The sequence below is a fragment of the Oryx dammah genome, unplaced genomic scaffold (genome assembly GCF_014754425.2).
Source record: "Oryx dammah isolate SB20612 unplaced genomic scaffold, SCBI_Odam_1.1 HiC_scaffold_2, whole genome shotgun sequence".
NCBI lineage: Eukaryota > Metazoa > Chordata > Mammalia > Artiodactyla > Bovidae > Oryx > Oryx dammah.
In genome coordinates, this window is record NW_024070186.1 from 161,102,278 (window position 1) to 161,123,993 (window position 21,716).

A 21,716-nucleotide genomic window follows, 5' to 3' on the forward strand; every position below is an offset into this window, starting at 1 on the left:
CCCGCCCCCGGGCCCTGGCCTCCAGCGCCCGCCCCGACAGCGCTTCCGTTACGGCCGTTAGTCCGGCGCGGGCCCCGGGGCCGGCCGCGTCAGCGCGCCGGTAGCTGCCTTGACGGACTTTGGCGCGGCCTGGAAGCCAGCGCTCCGCCCGCGCCCGGGGACCCGCGCCCGGCGGGCTCTGCGTGGTCGCCCCCGCGGGGCGGACAGGTCTTTCGGGGCGCGCTCTCTAACGGCCGGCGTCCAGCGGGAGCCGCTCCGAGCCTGCTTCCGCGCTGCAAGTTCTCCCCGGGGCGCAGCGCTTCCCGCCGCGAGGTTCCGAGTTGCTCGGCCGACGTGGAGCCGGCGTCTCTCCGCTTCTTCCTGGGCCGGCAAAGCCGGCGATCCGCCCCGCCTCTCGCTCCGCTCACTAACTCGGGCGCGCGGGGACCCGGCCATGGGCCGCGGTGCGGGCTGGCCGCCCGCCGGGAGACATGGCTCGGCGGCCGGCCGCTAGCGGCGCCGCCGCCTGGGCTCTCGGGCCGGCATGAAGACGGCCGCGGGGGACACGAAAGCGACCCGCGGGGCCGTAGGCTGCGTCGCGCCGGGGACAAAGGTGCGTGTCTTTGTCGGGTCTGGGCTCTCATGTCAGTCTTGTTGTAGTTTGACACTTTGGGGGTAAGTTGGGAACAGGCTCTTGACGGCAGGAAGGCAGATGCTAAGGCGTAGTTTATCAGTGCGTTAAGACTAAGCCGTTCAATGGGGAAGCGGGGACAGCAGTTGAGCACAGCGTATGCCTACAAGTCAACAGCCCAGGTAGAAAATAAAAAAATTTTAAGATCCCCAGTTGTAGTTGTAGAACCCAAAGAATTCAAGGCCCATGTTGACTTAACTTAGAACCGGACTTTTATTGAGCCATTCTATGCTCAAAAAAAACAGTGGCAAGTCTACACACTGTCTCCCAAAGGTGTTTGGTTATAAGGGGGGTTTTAGCGAACTCGCGGCCCGGTTTCTCTTTGCAGTCAGCTTCCCCTAAATACTAGTTTCAGGACAGCTAGTTTCAGGAGCTGTCATTCACTGTTAACTATTTCATGTTGTTTTAGAGACTAGACCGATCTTTTTTAAAGCATATTTAAGTTTCCAGGAAATAAGAAAATTAAACACATCTTCCTAGTTTAAGAACTCTTAATTTTTGAGGAATTAAAGGATACTTTTTAATGACTTAGTACAGTTTATGAATCAGTATCACACTGGACCCTAAGGAAATTTGCAATAGAGCCAGGAACATGGTAATAAGTAAATATATTGTCTAATATTATCTTGGTAGTTCTAGCCAATGCAATAAGACATGAAATAAAAATAGAACATTATTTTTCAGAAAGGAGGAGACAAAATTATTATTTCTGTGATAGGATAGGACAGCCTATTTTGAAAAATAGAGTTAAGGGAAAACCATTAAAATAGCTAGGAATTCATTGAAGAGACTAATTACAAAATTGGCATTCAATATTCGGTGGGTTTTTCTAAATTTTACCAATAATCAGTTTGAAAATATGATTGAGAGGGTATATAGAAACAACAAAAAGTACCATTCCTTGGAATAATCTGAGATACAAAAGGAGGCTTGAATTTATTGGATAACTTGGGTTGAGGTTTTTTAAGAGGGGTGCTTTCGTTTGTAGAATACTGTGCTTTTATTTAGAATTAAGAGTCAGCTCTTAAAATTGAGTATTTAAATACTTAAGTCTCTTAAGCTTTTTCAACAAAGCTTGTTTATAAATCTAAGAATGTATACATAAAAATAAACATTTTAGATTTTCTCAAATATTTGAAAAAAATTTGATTTTTGACAAAGTTTCAGTTAAAGCACTAGTTTAATAGATTCAGTTCAGTTCAGTTCAGTCGCTCACTAGTGTCCGACTCTGCGACCCCGCAGCATGCCAGGTTGTCACCAACTCCCGGAGTTTACCCAAACTCATGTCCATTGAGTCAGTGATGCCATCTAACCATCTCATCCTCTGTTGTCCCCTTCTCCTCCTGCCTTCAATCTTTCCCAACATCAGGGTCTTTTCAAATGAGTTAGCTCTTCGCATTAGGTGGCCAAAATATCGGTGTTTCAGCTTCAATATCAGTCCTTCCAGTGAACACCCAGGACTGATTTCCTTTAGGATGGACTGGTTGGATCTCCTTGCAGTCCAAGAGACTCTCTCAAGATTCTTCTCCAACACCACAGTTCAAGTTTAATAGATTAAATTCTCATAAACAATGAACTTTTTAAAAAATTAGATTTCTTTGAGTGTTTTAAACTGCATTTAAAGTTCTATATGCTTGTTCTCCCAAGTACCTAAAACTTCTAAAACAGTGAACTCGTAAACCTAAAGTTAAATCTTTCCAAGACTTAACTCTTGTAAGTCTAATAAACTTATAGATGTAAGTCAGGTCTTTTAAAAACAGACTTTCAATTTTATATTTTTCTAAGTATTTCAAATTAAAGTAACAACCACGAGATGCATTTTTAACCATTAGATTGACTGAGGTCATACTATCTAAAATTTGGGCCAAGATAAGATTACATTTTTAAATTACCTACTGGTCAGGCAGGGACCTAGTTACCACTTCTAAGTTGACCTTTCTACATCCTCCATTGGTTAATGTGCAGATTCTCTTCGTATGGTGGGACTTTGCCTGCCTCTATGAGTGGGTACTTTTATGTCTTCACCTTGAGTTTGTTTCTATAATTCAGTGCATCACAGATGTCGTGGGAGCCCTTGAAGTTTCTTTTAGGGGAATTTTTTTGACATCTTAGTGCATGGTGGTTTTTTGCTGCCAAAAACCAACCTGTTTTGCTGCCGGTTGCTTTTCTTCCTAATTAGAATTATTTTAACTCTTCATTTTTAGATATTTTATTCTCTTAGCTGGTTTTATAGGTCACAGACTTATGGTCACAAAGTGAATATTGCATGTGTACACATACACATAATGTATATGGATACTGTGTGCACGCTCGGTCGTTCTGACTCTTTGTGACCCCATGGACTGGCCTGCCAGGCTCCTCGTCCGTGGGATTTTCCAGCTAAGGATACTGGAGTGGGCTACCATTTCCTTCTCCAAGGGATCTTCCCCACTCAGGGATCAAACTGCATGTCTTGCGTCTCCTGCATTAGCAGGCGGATTCTTTACCAGTAGTGCCACTGGGAAAGCCCCTGGAAGGTCTTTGGCCTGTGATATTTTGTCTCTTTGCTGAGGCCCAAGTTTGGGTAGTGACAGACTGGTATGAGGAAGTGAATCCAGCCACACTGCTCTTGAGACAGTGGTCTTAAACTTATCCTGGGGCGGACAGAGCTTCTATGAACTGATGAAAACTTTGTGACGGATGGCCCTACATAAAAGTAAACTGCTGGTGCTGAAAACAAAGAGGTTTTAAGAAGGAGATTATTCTCAGTCCAAAGTTTTAAAATATATTGGATAAATTAAATGAAAACCAATTTTCTCTACGTTCCTTTGCAATTCTGAGGATTCTTTAAGGTTGTATCAGCATGGTTTCTCTAGTGTCAAGGATCTAGTGAATATGCATTGGACAAAAAGACTGGAAGTATGCTGAATAGCGATTATCTCTGAGTATAGGATTCGGGATGCTTTTCATATCTATATGAAGTTTTTTATATTTAAAGTAAATAGTATCTAGGCAGGAAAAAGCAGTAAATGGTAATTAAGATAAATCTAACAATGATTCTTGAGAGTGAATTTTTTTTTTTTAATTTAAATCTGTAGAACTGAACAGGAAAGAAATCGCCATGTTTACCATCTTGGTTTGACCTGGCTCTTGTTTTCAGTGTTACCAGAAGCCATGCAGTGACGCCTGCTAAGACTCGTTGGCCGCCATGTCGGAGCCCCACAGGGTCCAGTTCACCTCTCTCCCAGGTTCTTTGAATCCTGCGTTTTTGAAGAAATCCCGGAAAGAGGAAGTTGGGGGAGCAGAGCAGCATCAGGACTCAGAGCCGGCTGCGGCCGCTGTTCGGATCACACTCACCCTCTTTGAGCCGGATCACAAACGTTGCCCAGAGTTCTTCTACCCAGAGCTGGTGAAGAACTTACGAGGGAAGGTGAAAGGACTCCAGCCCGCAGACAAGGTACACCGTGATCCCCAGCTCACTCTGCGGATCTGATGCTCAGGGTAGTGTGTGCTGGAAGGGTTCCAGAGGGCGGAAGCAGCATACAGAGGCTTGGCCTCCCCTTCAGAGCAAGCTCACGGTCTCCCAGTTTTGCCTCTGGAGGGAAGGGTTAGAATTCTTTCTAGAACCATTTTTCTTATTTATGCTAGAGAAAATGTATGGTCACATCCAAGGCTAATTTGTATTATGGCTAATTAATACGAATAAACACCAGATTTTTTTCATGCCAAGGCTGTAAGTGTTGCATCTTAGTGTGACTAGCCCCTGCCTTTTCAAGAGCTGGAATTTCATGCTGGACATTTCTCTTTTCCAAGGGAATCTCATTGTGTCTAATACAAGGGCAGACAAAGACACAGACTGCTCCTCTCTTCTAAGCACAGTAATATTCTGGATAGTTTCTTTACTTGGATGGATAGAAACCTATTTTTGTGGGTTTTGTTTTTGTTGGGATATTTGAAGTTTTTTTTCCCCCTGCCAGAAATGGGCAGCCTTTATGGCTTTTGATAATCAGCTTGATTTCTTAAAATGTTTTTTAAATGATCTGTTTATTTTCCTGGCAGACTTGTTTTACGTTTTTAGTATGCAGTGTTGCAAACATGTACAGTGTGGAGAGAATAATATAATAAGCCCCCATGTGCCCGTTACCCAGCTTCAGTTATTACTGATGTTTTGGCAATTCATTAACATTGCACAATTTTTTATAAACTTTTAAACTGAATTATGTGCATAATGGAAGCGCACCTGTGATAAACGCACAACTTGATGGACTGTCCACGAACACCCCTGTAACCTGCACCTTGATTACAAAATACAACATTTGGGGGCTAATAGAAACCCTCCTTTTTCCTTCCCCAAATATTGCCTCAGCCCTCAAGGGTGACAGCTGTCCTGATTTCTGATAGCTGAGATCAGCTTTGCATTTTCTGTTTTTCATGTCAGTGGAACTATGCACTTTGAGTAGGAGCTGGGTCAGGAGCATTTACTTTAAGTACCTGCTGTAAGCCTGTGTGCTCTGCCAGCCTCTGTGGGAAAGGTGTGCAGGGTCCTGTGCTGGCAGCGTTCCAGTCTCTAGACTGGCTCCAGGGACATGGGGGTTGGGCTGGCATGACTCATAGTGTCTGTCTGGGGTTGAAGAAATCATGCAGGTGCCTGACTCCTCTGGGCCATGTTCCTTCCGTCTGATCCATGGTTGTGCTCTTTGGGGTGCCTTTGGTCTGCAGAACTATCCACTTTTTTTAGATAAAAATGTGTTTCCTTAATAAAGATCTGATTGATTGAATGAAAACCATTTCAGTCTGTGCCAGGTTGTATGAGAGCCAGTGGGTAGGCTGAGAAAAAGTAATTTCACATCCATTCATCAACTCTTCTCCAAAGTAGGAACAGTATCCTCTTCCTTGAGAGGAAGAGAAAGTAGCAGGAATTGGTTATTTATTTATGGGTTTAAACTAAATCAGTAGATCAACTTAGATTAGAACTCCAGTGCTCTGATTTCACCTTTTGTGGGGTTCAGATGCCCTCCTCAACTGCAGAAAAATGCTTGGGTCTTACACAGAGAACTTCGGATCCAGTTTCAGGGGATTCACTTCTGGCGTCAGGTTCAGAACCCCTAAATTACCCTGTCTACTCTGCAGTGTTCAAAGCACAATGTAATCTGACACATTTATATATTAACTCACTTAGCACGTGTGTCTTAGAATGTGAAGGCACTGTGCTTAGAATGCTGAGGACTGAGTGAAGGTGGGGAGGCTGCTGTCCCAACCTCAAAGGAACTTTGCACTCTTGTAGATGTTTTAGGAGAATTACACCTACACCAGTAACAGGAGTCACAGTGTGGTAATTGTTGAGTCTGGTACGAATACGGCTCCTGGAGGGCTTGGACAGGAAGGAGCTTACATTCCAGATGCTGTGTTTAGACAGAGGCAGACCTTCGTGCATTCAGGAAATAGTGGATGACTGCTGCTTGCAGGGCATTAAGGAGTAAACATTAAATCCAGTGCTGCTCCAGACGAGTGGGGTTTCTTAAAATTATTTGAACCACTTAGGTTATATGTGATCATTGTAGAAGAAGGAAAAGTCCAGTCTTAGTGTTTTTGGACTCCAAAGTCTTAAGTGTATTTGATACAGAAGTATTTTATTAAAATTAAGATTCCTTGCCATGGAAGCTTAAGGTCCAACTCTGGAAAATTTGAGAAAAAATAGAAAGGTTTATGCAGTATAAACTTTGGAAAACTACTTGAAAATACCTGGAGATAGTATTGAGATTGGGAGGGAAGGGAGATTATTAATCCTTCAAGATAGGCTTCCAAGGAAAGGAATGGCACGAACTTGGGTTTGACTGTTGATAGCACTGAGAGAAGAATAAGTTCATACCACTCTTCTAACCAGTAAGGTTGAATAGCTGTCAGGAGCTTGTTCTGTGCTCACTGGGTTCTTAGCCTTTCTGAGCCAGTGGCTGCTTTGCAAGTCTGATTGAAGCCTTTGGACCTTTTCTTAGAATAATGTTTTTAAATGCATAAAATAATTTTTAGTATTACAAAGGAAACCAGTCATATTGGAACACAGTTTTACATGGGGGTGAGCATCCCCTGACTAAATTCCCTTTGCCATGTTTGGAGCACTGTAGGACCCAGTACTTCAGTGGGTGACTGTAGATATTTAATCAAGTTCTGTTGAGTCTCATGAATGGAAATTATACTTTCAAACAAGTAAGGTAAACACGGATTGGAAGGTAATATGTATTTTCCCTTGTCTTTTCTGAAAAAGTTGTTTTTATTATATAGTTTATCGGTGTGGAATCAATGAAGGTACAATGAATAGCTTTGTGGGAACTTTTTTGTGAATCTTATTTTTGTGGAATGGTCTCTTTACAGAAGAAAGATCTCTTGGATCCTTTCAATGATGAAGAAAAGGAAAGGCATAAAGTGGAGGCCCTTGCTAGGAAATTTGAAGAAAAATATGTAAGATTTCTCTCTTGGGCAACAGAACAACCTTGTTGGGTGGGAGAGATTTTCAGACATTTTCATATTCCTTTAGTGGTTTATCTAATCAAAACTAATGTGAAACGAGTGTAGAGCTTGGAGAGAACAGAATGAAGTTATTAAATGCATTAAGGTACAGAAAGTGCATATGGCAGGAACTCGTGTGGAGCTAAATGGATGAATAAACATAAAGAGGGTTTTACCCGTAGAATTTATCCTGAGAATAAGTGTTTTGATGCACGGCATATGAGACCATTTAGTTCTTTCTTCAGTCTTAGGCCACTGTATGCATTTACAAATCTGTCCTATTTTGAAAGGTCTTCAGGGAACAAGGTTTTGGGGGATGTGTGTAAGAGACTGGTCCAATGTTTTATAACCTTTAGTCATTAGCTTTTGGAGTTCAAGAGAACAATTAATTCTGTGTATTAAAAACAAAAAAGTCCTGTGACCCTGGGCCTAAAAATTTGCTTAAAGTTTAGATCTTGTGTTGTATGTTCCTATCACAAGTATTAAAAACAAGCATGTGATCTATTTTAAATTTTAGGGTGGAAAGAAACGTAGAAAAGACCGAATCCAGGACTTGATTGATATGGGTTATGGTTATGACGAGTCTGATTCCTTCATTGATAACTCTGAGGCGGTGAGTACTTAATGAAACCACTGAAACCACCAGAAGTGCGGCACCCAGGCTCCTACTGACAGTGCCTGGAGCTGGGGGTGGAGGCAGTGGGTGTGCCCTTTCAGTGGAAAGGGCTGCTCTGAAGGGACCGGAAGTGACACCTTGATCTGGGCCTTGGTTCCCTCTCCGAATATGGTGATCAGATCTGTGCAAAACGCCTCCTAACTTGGACATTGGTGACTGACCTGAAGTATACCTTAGTATGCTGTCTGAAATGTGACAGAGGAACAGAGTCACATCTGTTCTGTCAAGATGCACTCTGCACCTGTGGATGTAGCACAGACTTTGGAGCTGACCCAAGTTTGTTTTCCCCCTTCAGTACGATGAGCTTGTTCCTGCTTCTTTGACTACAAAGTATGGTGGATTTTACATTAACTCGGGAACCCTGCAGTTTAGACAAGCGTCAGAATCTGAGGATGACTTCATTAAGGAAAAGAAGAAAAAATCTCCCAAGGTTAGAACATTGCTCGCTTTTGGACTTCAGAAGTGCTTTTTGACGTGACTTTATGAGATCAGTAGGTGACTTGCCTGAATCTGTGTGGTTTAGGATGGCTCAGGAGAGTGGCGGAGAGGGACCAGCTGTGCCGAGGTTGGCGGCTCCCTTCACACACGTGTACCGTGACCCTGGAGGCTCCGTCATTGTGTCCGTGCCTGTGTCCCAGCAGGCTCGGCGGGGACTCGCTCCTCGAGGTGGCCCCAGGGCGGGGACGAGGGCAGTGACGGGTGTGGAGTGAGGGACGTGTGCACCAGCTTACTCTGTCTCATCTGTGGACATTAGAGGACTTCACCCCAACGAAAATGAGTTAGCCCTAAGATAAGCTTATTTTGAAAGCTATCTATGACTGCCTGGGTGTTTAAAATGCGAGGTAGGCCCCCACACAGCTCATTTTAAAACAGAAATGGTTCAGGCTGCAGAAGGGTCTCTGTTGCCTCTGGCCCAGGTTTCCTAGGAGCCGCTGTCAGTGGGAATGCTGTCCTGACCTTCAGGTCTGTGGTCCAAGGACTGAGCTGAAATCCTGTGTTCATGGAGGAAGTAAGACAGCTCTCAGGATGTAGCCTGGGCGGAGAAGGCCAGTGCTGCGTGGTGCACTTGCTCCCAGAGCTAGGGAGCCGTGTAACTGTACCTTGTCTTTAATTCTCAGAAGCGGAAGTTGAAGGAAGGTGGTGAGAAGATAAAGAAGAAGAAAAAAGATGACACTTATGACAAGGAGAAGAAATCGAAAAAGTCCAAGTTTTCCAAAGCCGGGTGAGAGGCAGCAGCTTCTTTGCTAGGAGGACTCGGCACCGTCAGGGCCGCCGGGCCGTGGGCCCACCTCCTCACAGCCTCGCGGGGCCGCGGGCCTCACGGTGCCACGCAGCCTTGTCGGGGCCCTCACGTCTGTGTGTCGGGCATCAAAGTGCGCTCTGTCCCGCGTCAGTGTTGGCGGGTCTCTCTGTCACTGTGTGGCTGCTGCCGTTCCTGTTCTCCTGAGCACCCTCCTCTGCCCCCGGTCTCCTCTGTCTTTGTCCCCTTTGTCTTCTCCAGTCCTGCTTCCTCAGCCTCACTCGGTCTCACCCCAGCTGCCCTCCAAGTTGCTGCTGCTCCTGCTTTCTCCCTTTAAATGTCTTTCTTGCCCCTCCTGTTTTTCCAACCTTTTGTTTCAGCCTGGCAGTGGTTTTAAAAAACCCATCAGATGTTTAGCATTTTGTGTTACTGTTTTGCTAACCTGTATTCAGTCTCAAGCTTTGGTCCCAGCAAGGAGGAGCTCCATGTGCCAAGAGGAGGGAGGAGGAGTGACGGGGTGGACTTGTGGCTGAGGTTCCTGGAGACCTTTGTGCTGGGAATGGGGCTAAAGCCCCTCTGGAAATTTCCCTTTCGAGGGGTCCTGCAATCTTAGTAACCGACTTCTCCCTTTTACTTGCAGCTTTACAGCCCTCAATGCCAGTAAGGAGAAGAAGAAAAAGAAGTATTCTGGGGCTTTGAGTGTTAAAGAGATGCTGAAGAAATTCCAAAAGGAGAAAGAGGCTCAGAGAAAGAGGGACGAAGAACATAAGCCCATAGCAGTGTCATCAGCAGAAGCTCAGGGCTTGCGGGAATTGGAAGGCGCCTCCGACCCTTTGCTCTCACTCTTCGGCTCTGCCTCTGACAATGACTTGCTGCAGGCGGCCACCGCCATGGACTCGCTGACGGATTTGGACTTGGAGCAGCTGCTCAGTGAGTCTCCAGAAGGAAGCCCCTTCCGCGATATGGATGATGAAAGCGATTCCCTTGGGGTGGGACTGGACCAGGAATTCAGGCAGCCCTCTTCCCTTCCCGAAGGCCTGCCTGCACCCCTGGAGAAGCGCGTTAAGGAGCTGGCTCAGGTATGGTGACATGGAGTGGCTGGGCTCTCCTGGAAGCGATTGGGCAGATCGTTGCTGGTCCCGAACCACTTGCAGCTCACGGCCCAGAGCAACCCTTAGTCAGTGGGCGCCCCTGGGGTCTGCCTTTCCAGGCTTTCTTACCACCCCAAGCGAGGGCACAGGGCCAGCTCTGCCTGTCCCCCTTCCTTCACGTCTGGAAAACTCACTTCTGGAGAGACTTTTCTCTCCTTTGTGCCTGTCAGAGTATCTTTCCTTCTGTGTGACATATATTCATGTTGGCGGTAGGCAGCTGAGGCAGAGATCCATCTCTTTAGTAATCTTCTGGAGGTTTTGAACATTCATAGAAGTTTGCAGACATGTTGGGCATGGGGCATATGCTTAGTTGCCACTGGGTTTGGTGTTAGGTAGTGATCATAGGAATCTGGAATGGTGGTAAGTAAGAAGGGCTGAACCATAAGTGCTGTCCAACAGCCCCACGTTAAAAACAGTAACGGTCTTCGGAAAGTAGCAGATATTCCTCCTGTTTTCCCCCTGGGGTTAGGGAGTGGATCTAGTGCTAGAGCACTAAAGACTGTAAATTCCATGATCCATGAATACTCATGCTAAGCCAAGCACGGGTCATTAGTTATAGTGTATTTTAGTTAAAATACCATTTCACCTTGGACATCATGACTTGTGACAGCCCTGGGGGCACTTATACTCTATAGCTTAAGTTTCAAACCAGTGACTCTCAGTGTTTCAGAATCTCTGTTGTGTATACTAGTCCTCATACACTAGGACCAGGGCAGGATAAAATGTTAACCACTTCTGCAAATGATTTTCTCACTTGCAAAAAATACTTGATCACGGCATGTGAAATAATTCAGACGTCTTATTCAGAGTTCTGTTCATCCTTGTGGAATGAGCACAGTGTTGTTTGAATGTACCCATTTAAATGAATTATGCCCTGTCAGGATTCAGGGTCTGTCTTAACAGGATGTTAAGATAGAAGTAGTTAAATCTGAACTTGGTGTGTATGAGCTTATTGTCCTGTGCTTGCTCTCAGAATATATGTCAAAAAAAAATTACCCCTTCTTTTCAGTCTTGTGGTTTGTAATCAGATTATCCTGTAGCTTCTGAAAGCCTTGAGTCAAATCAGATGTGTGTGGCAGAGGCCAGTCATTCCTTAGAGGAAAGTTAAAGTGGCTCTGGATGCGGCCCTGCTGCCAGTGCAGGGGGCGTCCTAGTCTGATAACTGAGACTCAGTGTTACATTTTCTTGGGAAGGATGGACAAGTCTGGTGGAAACAAAGCGGCTCCATGTGGAACAGCGTTGGGTCGTGTTTTGAGAAAACCTTACTCTGTGGAGCCCATCAGGTGGACGCCGAGCGGGCTCTCCTTCCTCGAGAATTGCCGAGTCTCGGTCGTCTTTCAGGCATGATGCAGGCAAGTCAGGAGCCCATAGGTAAGGTAGGCTCAGGTCCTGGTGAGGAGGTGGTGACTGCACGTCACTGTACTGGCTTGAACATATATTCACGTGTGAAACTGTTACTTCAGCCAATCACCTGGCCCTTCAATGCCAGCATTAAGAAACTTGGAAAATTGGGAAAATCCTGCCACTCTGAAAACTATTTTCAACTCACTCTCATTTCTAGCCTCTGTGTATATGTTTTTATGCAGTTGTAATTATAGTTGTGAATAATTGTTTTCTGCTCTTTTCACTTAATAAATATTATTATAAAGCCCTCATTATTTTTAATGATTGCATGAACAAGAAGGCTTATTTTAGAAAGTGACTTAATGCCGCTGTGAAGGCTCCCGGCACTGGGGGCACTTGGCGCTGCCTGCACGTGTGCACAGGCGCTCTATCCCCAGGCCCTGCTGTGAGAGTCTGCTGGCAGAGGTTCCTCCCAGGGAAAGACGCCCGTGTACACAGAAATTACACATGATTTTCAAAAGTCACATGTGGACCTTTGGATCATTAATAAGAAGCCTTGTCCTAGATCTTGAACTGGACATTATTTTTTTTTAATTTAAATTAAACTTGATGTATGTAACTAACATGGGCAGTGTTTATGTTTCTCACTTTATTTTTCACTCCCTTCTTTTTCTTTTTTTTCTCCTCGCTTTGTTTTTGTGATGCTTTGTTGAGATTTTAAATCTTGGCCCTAGGGGGTACATGTATCAGTTTCTACTGTGTCTAAACCCACCCTACCCCACCCCACACATGTGGTGGCTTTCAGGGCTGCCTTCAGCTGGTGAGATAGCTGGGCGTTGGGATAGCTAGGACAACAGGGCCTCTCCCATCTCATTCTGGGCAGGACAGTCTCGGGGTAGTATCTCAAGAGGGTGAAGGTGGAAGCCAGAAGACCCTCATGCTCTAGCCTTCGAGGTGGTATGCACCTCTGCTACACTGTGTTGGGAAAGTAAGTTACCAGCTAGCGGCCCCCTCCCATGGGGACGCCCCGTCCTGGGACGGGAAGTCTGTGGTCCTGTTTGCAGTCCCTGTGGTGCTGAAGCAGATTCTAACGTGATGTGCATCAGTCTCCCAGGGAAAAATATTTTGCAGTTGGAAGCGAAAATAAGATTTGTCTTCCAACTAGATGTTATTCTTAAAACTTCAAAAAATATATTTGAAAGTGTACATGAGTGAAGGAGAGATTCTGAGAGGAAGCACTCCAGCGCTGTGAGCCCACTTTCCACTTCCTACTCCCCTCTGCTGTGCCTCTTCACGGGCCCCAGGGAGCCCATGGTTTGACCTGATGGCCTTGCCCCTGTCTGTCTTCTCCCAATATGTGTTGGTTGTGTCTTTTGTCTTGGTGGTTGGAAAGCTCAGATAACGTTGCCCCTTGATATGTAACTGTCTTGATAGAGTTTGGCAGCTACTCACCCTGCTCCGTGCAGATGATCTGTGTCTGTTTCGTCTTCATTCAAGCATAAAATGGAAAGGATGGTGATACTAAAAATAGAAAAGAAACGGAGACACATGTTACCCACCCTTCTACCTGCTCAGTGCTTACCCTCCTGTACAGTTAGAACCCTTGCATTGCAAAACTAGAGAGACACCGATTCACGGAAAATAAGATAGGAAAAAACAACTTTGTCTGAGACCTCCCTCGTGGTCCTGTGGTTAAGACTCTGTACTTCCAGTGCAGGGGGCACAGGTTTGACCCCTGGTCGGGGAACTAAAATCCAGCACGCCTCGTGGTGCACCCTAAGAACAAACTGCTTTGGTCTTTGTCAAGAAAATCATACCAGGTTTCACTCTATTCGGCAAAAGCAGGTACAGTATATAAAGTTGTGATCTAGGTGCTGAAAGGCTAGAAGTGGCTCTTCTTAATAATGAAAAAAGAGCTCATTAAAAGGCTCTTGGAACTATTGTAAATCAGCGTGATCTGGCTGTCTGGTTTTATTTCATTTCCTAGCTAATCTCAGAGTGATTGATTTAACTGATTCATACAACCGCCTCCAGCAAGGGTGTTTCTCATTAGAGTTGTGGGATCTCAGTTCTTCCTGGCAAACTATCAACTACATAGTCAGTGGCTCTTTTATTTAGATTTATTTAAAAATGCAGCCCTTGACTGCTTCAGCATAAAGCCAGATCCTCAGAGATACTGTTCTGCATGATTCAGAAGGCATCAGGAAAAATAAAAATTATATAGCCAGAAAGCTTCTGAAATGGCTGATATCTAAAAATTTGATTGGAGAGAATTCCCTTGTGGCTCAGTGGTTAGGACTCCTTGCTTTCACTGTCAGGGGCCTGGGTTCAGTCCCGGTCAGGGAACTAGGATGCCACCAGCCGCACAGTGCGGCCAAAAACAAAAATTGGAAGCCTGAGGTGTTGCTGGGTCTGACAAACAGGCATTTGAAGTGCATGTTAATTAGGTTGAATTAATCTAAAGGTGCTTCTGCGTCTTAAAACTAGCAGTGTGCTAAGTCACGTCAGTCGAGTCTGACTCTTTGTGAGCCTGTGCACAGCACACATGGACTGTAGCCCGCCAGGCTCCTCTGTCCATGGAATTCTCCAGGCAAGAACACTGGAGTGGGTTGCTGGCCCTCCTCCAGGGGATCTTCCTGACCCTGGGATCGAACCCATGTCTCTTACATCTCCCGCATTGGCAGATGGGTTCTTTACCCCTAGCGCCACCTGAGAAGCCCTATAACCAGCAGTCTCTAAGTTGAAAGAATGACTCCATTTTGTTTTCTCTCAAACTGAAGTCACAATCCCAGTACATTAAAGGTGCCACAGGGGAATTCCAAACTCCCTGACAGCGTAAAGCGTAACAGGGGACGTTAGTGTTGCCCTCTCTTCTTTTCCTCTCTGCCAGCCATCTCTGGCCTCTGCCCCTCCCCTAGCCGAGCTAAATAAATTTTTTCACATCCTCTGCAAGTTTTGTCTGGTACTGAGCTTTTCTTCCTCTTAGTTTTCATCCTTGCAGTGATAATCTGTTCATTTGTGTGTTCATTCATCGCCCACTCAGCTGACTTTTACTCAGTAGCTGTTAGGTGATGGGCCGCTGTGGGAAACATGTTGATGAGTAAGATTCAGTCCACGTTCTCCACGAGCTTGTTGTACAGACGGATTGGTAGCCATGTAAACAACGGGCTGTGGGACAGAGCAGGGTGAAATAAGCTGTCATGATTGAATGGCCAACAGGATGGTCCAGTGGATTGCCAAACTTGAGGAAGGGAAAGGGGCTCTTGGGGGCCCGTAGGGACAGGACTGGAAGCAGCAGGCTTGGCCAGCCTCTCGGGTGACGTGGGCTTCTGGTAAGCCAGGGCACAGGGCTAGGAACGGGCAACGTGTTGAATAATAGGGACACCTGGTATGTGGTGGGAGGTGGGGGCTGGAAAGGATGGTGAGGCCATGTCCTGGAGAACCCTGACTGCCAGGTGGAGGAGTTTGGGTTTGATTATAGGCTCAGGAAGGCCTCCCGAAGCGCTCTAAAGAAAAGTGAGAGGATTTAAGAAGGGTGAGGTGCTGTTGTTAGAAGTAGGGACTTGGGAGGAAGAGCGGAAAGGAGTGGTTTAGATTTTGGACAACTTGATTTGTATACTTCAGGGTCATTCATTCAGGGAGATAATTGATAGTTCTGGTCCAGAGCTGAGGATAGAGGTTTAGGTTGTGTTTGTTATTTTGTGTATATGTGTTATTTTGAAGCTGAGGGGGAGACATTGTTGGGGGAAGAGGTCTCTCGATGGAACTTGGGAGCGCGCCTGCAGCTAAGAGCTAGTGAAGGAGACAGGATAGAGCTAGGAGGTCAGGACAGGACCCGGAGGGTGTGGTGAGGGGAAGGCCTAAGGGGCTAGAGAAAGGTAGGTGTTCCCAAGGGTTGATCAGGACTGATCATTTCACTGTAGACAATCACCTCATTGTCTCTATTTACCATCAGTATTATATGTCGAGCCTGACATTTTATTTTGCCTAAAGCCTTTGGACCAGTGAACTTCCTTAGACAGTAGAGAATCTGCCTGTGATGCAGGAGACCCAGGTTCGATCCTGGGTCGGGAAGATCCCCTGGAGGAGGGAATGGCAGCCCACTCCAGTGTTCTTGCCTGGAGAACCTCATGGACAGAGGAGCCGGATGGGCTGTAGTCACAAAGAGTCCGACACGACTGAGCAACTGACTTTGAACCAGGAACCTCTTGGGTGTGGGTCAGTGGTTCTTGATCCTCTACATGCTCGTCACCAGAGTTATTTTGGTGGGTCCTAATCCTGGGGCCTTTTTTAAGGAACACAGGCCTTCCCGGGAGATTCCGATGGGATGCGTCTAGGGTGCGGAAGGCCACTAGGTGCACGTGGCCAAATAGAGAACCCCTGGTCCAGACCTTTGCGTGCTGCTTTCCTCTCTTGTGCTTTTGGTGGCTTGGCTGCCTCCTGTGATTGCTTCAGGGGTTTCCAGGGTGGCCAGCCAGGCTCTTGTAACTGTGCGCTCCTGGGAAGCACAGCACCATAGCAGCCTGCTATATCTGTGTTAGTAGGTAGTCAGGTGGGTTAGTCATTCCAGTGGTCTGAGTAATAGAGTTTGTGATAACATACACTAAATAGATTATGAATTTTCAAAGAATTATGGTTTCTAAATGCTGAAGCAGCACATTATTATTGTTACTAATATTATTTTGGTGAATAAAGGCCTTCAAATATTGCAGGTTTGTTGACGTTCTTGATTGTTTTGTGCTGTAGGTGGTATAGAAAACACAACTCGCCGTTTAGATGATAGAGTGCCAGGCAGAGGAGCTCGCTCGCTGGCTGAATCAGATTCACGAGTCCCTTGACTAATTTTCTTCACATAAGACTCAACCCTCTTACACGACTGTTGGGTCAAGTCCTGGGAAGAACGGACTGTCTGTCCGTAGATTCTGCAGCAGCCTGTGAAGAGAGCTGGATGCACCACTTGGGGAGCTTGCAGCAGTCATAGGCGCACTTAGTCTGGATTAGGATTGAGCGGGGCAGAGCTCAGCGAGGGTTTGTTTTCCGGTGTTCTCTAGGCCTGTGGGTGAGTGTGCGGGCGGTGCGGGGCCCGGGCACTAACAGCTGTTCCTGTCTGCTGTGAACCAGGCTGCCAGAGCTGCGGAGGGAGAGAGCAGACAGAAGTTCTTCACCCAGGATATTAATGGCATCCTCCTAGAGTGAGTATCTTTCGTTTCTTTGCATCTGCTGTTACCATGCAGGGGTTCAGCAGGCCTGGGGAAGTGGGAGTACAATTGAGGGAAAAGAAAGCCCTGATGAGATTTTTAAAAATTGGTTTCTATTGCTTTATTGTGATTTTTTTTAATAGAGGTCAGGGGCGAGGACATCAGTTGTTTGTCTCTAGGAACTGCTAGACCATCCTAACCTGAGGCAGCAGACGCTGTTGGGACTCTCTGTCTTCGTCACAGCATGCTGGGGAGGGTGTCGTGCCGCCTGTGAGGTGAGAGCAGGCACCACCTGCCTGTCTCTGAGGAGAGGGAGAGAGGGCTCGGTGCAGGCCCGGGCCCTGCCCTCAGGAGCACTCCTCGGAGAGCCTGGTCGTTTTCCCAGTCACACTCGTGGTCCAAGGCCAGTGCTCACCCTCCCACTCCCCATCTCACACACTCCAGCATCTGGGACACCCTACTGTCTGAATTGGATTAAAAAGAAGAAAAAAAAAAAAGCCAAAACCCACACATACAAATCCGAGCCAGATTCTTTGTATCTCGCCCTCCAGCTTTGCCAGTTTCTTTCCTGGTTGCATCGTGTACCAGAGGAAGCTGATTATGCAACTGCTGAGGGTTTTGCATGTGTGAAACCTGTAGTCAAGACCAGGGGATATTCTAGCAAAGGACCTTGCCTGGCCAGGACAGAGGGAGGTTGGCCATTTGGGTCAGGGAGCACCTGAGGGTCTGCACAGGTGAGGGGTTTGTGCCCTGGAGTGTGCCAGATCCAGAGAGCTCAAGGGATGGAAGACAGATCGCATTCTGCTCGTCTCAGTGGACGCCGCAAGTGTGAGAATTTCCTTGACCATGTAGTCAGGGACAGAACTTGGAACTGTAGGGGGAAAAACGGGAAGCTCTGCTGGAAACTGTCAATCCAAGCAACTCGATTACTTCCCAGCTTGAAAGCATTTATGCTTTCTTTGTTTATGAAACTTAGAACTTCAGAGCTTGTACTCTTGGAGACTCGATTTTCTTGACACCTTTGACTCAGTCTTGTCTTTGACCTGAGAACCTTGGTGCACTCTGCCTAGCCAAGTTCGTCAGGTTTGTTGTGCTGGCCCCTCCGTGATGGTGTGTGACTGGCGAGATAAGGCTTGGCCCACTCTTGGCTCCTGCAGATGAGAGGTGCTGCGGTGGGTAACTCTGCTCTGTTCTTCAGCATAGAGGCGCAGACCCGGGAGCTGAGCAGTCAGACCCGTTCTGGAGTGTATGCCTACCTTGCTTCCTTCTTGCCCTGCAGCAAAGACACCTTGGTCAAGCGCGCACGAAAACTGCACCTCTGTGAGCAGGTGGGTGGCCTTGCAGGGGAGCCCTGTGGCTTCGGGCCCCGTGGAGAGGGTGGCACACGCTCACAGGTGCTGCAGCTGCTGCAGCTGCTGCTGCATGGCCTCTCTGCTGTCGGCTATGCTTAGAGTGTGTTCTCAGCCTAAAAAGTGACATGTAAACCAGACTCATGACTGGTCTTGCTCTTAGCAGGGTGGGCGTCTGAAGGAGCCGCTCCAGAAACTTAAGGAAGCCATTGGCAGGGCCATGCCGGAGCAGATGGCCAAGTACCAGGGCGAGTGCCAGGCCCACACGCAAGCCAAGGCTGCCAAGTAAGTGCGCCCCTCACTGCCTTCAGCATCCTCACCTCTCCTGAGAAGTCATGGGGGCTGGAGGTGGGGGCGGTAGGCAGGAGGAAGCGGGTCTGTGGTGACCTGCCTAATTCTTCCCACTTGCTAGGATGCTGGAAGAGGAGAAGGACAAGGAGCAGAGAGAACGGGTCTGTTCTGAGGAGGAGGAAGATGAAGAGAAAGGGGGCCGGAGGATAATGGGACCCCGGAAGAAGTTCCAGTGGAGCGATGAGATCAGGTGTGCCCAGACTGGGACCTTGCCTCGGTGGAGGGTTTGTGGGGCCAGTGTCTGAGCATGCTCCTGTGTTTCTAATGAAGGCTAGAACCTTTTTCTTTAATTAGGGCTGCTGAAAGCACATGATTGAAACCTTGAAGAAGCGTTTGGGTGGTTTAAAGGTTGTGACTTCTGCCTGCTCTGCAGGGAGCTCCTCTGTCAGGTGGTGAAGATCAAACTGGAGAGCTTTGACCTGGAGAAGAGCAAGGCCCAGTCCTGGGAGGACTACGTGAAGGCGTTTCTGGATGCCGAGGTCAAACCTCTCTGGCCCAAAGGCTGGATGCAGGCCAGGTGAGGGCCCGTGGGCAGCTAGTGTAGTCAGTGTGACCTTAGGGTGGAGTATTTTTGCGGACCATGGAATTCTTCAGGCCAGAATACTGGAGTGGGTAGCCTTTCCCTTTCCAGGTTATCTTCCCAACCCAGGGATTGAACCCAGGTCTCCCGCATTGCAGGTGGATTCTTGACCATCTGAGCTACAGGGGAAGCCCAATCTTGTGGTAAAGAGATGTTTTGAGTGATTCTTCTGTGCCAGGCCACCAGAGCCCCACCCTGGGAGTCACAGGCTAGTGGATTGGACTGTCATCTCACCTGAGAAGCTAGGGGCTTCTCTGTTTCCCTGGGAAGAGGGAGTTGTTTGTGGGATTCTGCCTTTGTCATTCTTTATCCCACTAAAGTTCTATGGCTGTGTGCCCTTTTCCGCTGTGACGTAATGGTACCTACTGGAAGTTGGGAGGCAGGTGCATGTCAGGAACATTCTAATTTTGTGAACAGCATTCTTATTTGAAACTGGCAGGAGTGACTACTTCTTAGAGCCAAGCGCCAGACTTTTGTAACAGGCTACTTTGGGTTGCATAGTTTTCCATGAATGGACTGTATCTGCAATAGACAGAGAAAGTTTCCTATAACTGGTGTTTTTAAAAAAAAATTTGGGGGGTAAGGAGTGGTAAAATATACCTAACGTAAACTTTAGCATCTTTCAGGGCACAGTTCAGTGGTGTTAGACACACTCGCATGTTTGTGCAACAGCACCAACTCCGCATTTCCCCTCCCCCCAGACCTGGAGGCCACCATTCTACTCTGTGGTTCTGACTGCTTTAAGTACCTCGTATCAGTGGACTCATACAAAGTGTTTGTCTTTGTTTCCGGCTTACTGCACTCAGCATAATGTCCTCAAGGTTCATCAATTATAGCATGGATCAGAACTAACTTCCTTTTTAAAGATGAATAATATTCTCCTGTATATATACATTTTGCTTATCCGTTCGTCTATCGATGGTACTTGGTGTTGCTTCCACATTTAAGCTATTGTGAATAATGCTGCTGTGAACGTGGACATACAGACATCTGTGTGAGACCCTGCTTTCAGTTCTTTTTCATGTACACCTAGAGCTGGAATTGCTGGATCGTATGACGATGTGTTTAACTTTGAGGCACCACCGTAGTGTTTTTCATGATAGCTGTTATCTTTTTACATTTCCACCAGCAGTGCACAAGGTTCCAATTTCTCCATATCCCCACCAACAGTTGTTGTTTTTTTTTTGGTAGTAATCATCCTGATGGATATGAGGTGGTACCCCATAGTTCACTTTGCTAGTGATTAGTGATATTGAGCATCTCTTCATGTACTAACTGTAATTTGCATATCTTCTTTGGAGATGTGTTTTATTCAAGTCTTTCGACCATTTTTAAATTGGTGTGCTTTTTTGTTGCTAAGTTTTAAGAGTTCACTATGTATTCTGGATATTAATCCCTTATCACATACATAATTTCCCAATATTTCTTTGTTCTCTGGGTTGCCTTTTTACTCTATGGATAAGTGTCTTTCAACATAGATGAAATGGACAAGTTTCTAGAAACACAAAACTTACCAAGACTAAATCAGAAAAAAATAGGAAGTCTAAATAGGCCTATAATTGTTCATTCTCTATTTTCCTTATTTTTTCTCTAATCTTTATTATTAATACATCCTTCATTCTGCTGGCTTTAGGTTTAGTTCTTCTTTTTTCTGTTCCTTATAAAATTCAAGACCTTCCTTGTTTCTTAATGTAAGCAGTTATACCTAAAGATTTCCTCTCTTAGCACCACTTTTCACTTTTTCCTATAGATTTTGGTATGTTGTGTTTTCATTTTCATTTGTTTTTTTTAAGTATTTTCTAATTGTCTTTGTGATTTCTTCTTTGATCCATTGATCGTTTAAAAGTATGTTGTTAAAAGTTGTTTTGTCTAATGTATCTGCCTTTTTCTTACAATTTTGTTTTCCAGTTTTCCTTTTGTTACTGATTTCTAACTTCTTTCCGTTGTGATCAGAGAAGATACTTTGTATGGTATCTGTCTTTTAAAATCTACCAAGAGTTCATTTGTGGCCTAACACGTGATCTATCCTAGAAAATGTCCCATGTGCAAATGAGAAAGTGTATTCTGTTGTTGAGTAGAATGTTTTATGTCTCTCTGTTATATCTAGTTGGTTTATTGTGTGAAGTCCTCTGTTGCTTTATCTTCTGTCTCATTATTCTCTCTTGTGCAGAGGTACTGAAATCTCCAGCTTTTATTGTGAAACTGTTTCTCTCTTCTGTTCCATCAGTTTTTGCTTCATATATTTTAAAGGTTTGTCAGGTGCATGAATGTTTACAATCGCTATATCTTCTTGCTGTATTGAACCTTTTATTAATATGTAATAGCTTTCTATATCTTTTGTAACCTTTCTCGAGTTAAAGTCTGTTTTGTCTGATGTTAATGTAGCTGCCTCTGCTCTCTTGGTTATTTTTGCATGGAGTACCTTTTTCAGTCCTTTTATTTTCAATCTGTTCTTGTCTTTGGCCCTTGTAGCTTGCCTGGAAATCCCACGTACAAGGGAGCCTGGTGGGCTACAGTCCAAGGGGTCGCACCAAGTCGGGCACGATTGACCACAGCACCACAGCAGCAAGACAGCATATAGTTAGATCAGATCATATTTTTTGTTTATTCTGCCAGTCTCTGTCTTTTGATTAGAGTGTTGAGTTGTTATTTTTTAAAGTAGTTGCTAATACTT

The 21,716-nt window shown here is 45.9% G+C and overlaps 1 protein-coding gene across 4 annotated transcripts in view; it reads left to right on the forward strand.

Moving 5' to 3' along the window:
- The first annotated feature begins 502 nt into the window (after positions 1–502).
- Positions 503–21,716, forward strand: part of UBN1 (ubinuclein 1) — a 31,620-nt gene continuing 10,406 nt past the window's right edge. For 2 of the 4 annotated variants that reach the window (XM_040256288.1, XM_040256305.1), the window contains exons 1-12: positions 503–592; positions 3,819–4,106; positions 7,019–7,105; positions 7,671–7,766; positions 8,125–8,259; positions 8,948–9,051; positions 9,710–10,148; positions 16,686–16,756; positions 17,961–18,090; positions 18,275–18,396; positions 18,524–18,652; positions 18,836–18,979. In XM_040256288.1, coding sequence (XP_040112222.1) covers positions 3,858–4,106; positions 7,019–7,105; positions 7,671–7,766; positions 8,125–8,259; positions 8,948–9,051; positions 9,710–10,148; positions 16,686–16,756; positions 17,961–18,090; positions 18,275–18,396; positions 18,524–18,652; positions 18,836–18,979 — 1,706 coding nt within the window. In that variant the 5' untranslated portion in view covers positions 503–592; positions 3,819–3,857. The remainder of the gene's footprint in view (positions 593–3,818; positions 4,107–7,018; positions 7,106–7,670; positions 7,767–8,124; positions 8,260–8,947; positions 9,052–9,709; positions 10,149–16,685; positions 16,757–17,960; positions 18,091–18,274; positions 18,397–18,523; positions 18,653–18,835; positions 18,980–21,716) is intronic. The other 2 variants (XM_040256296.1, XM_040256314.1) reach the window with 1 other exon arrangement.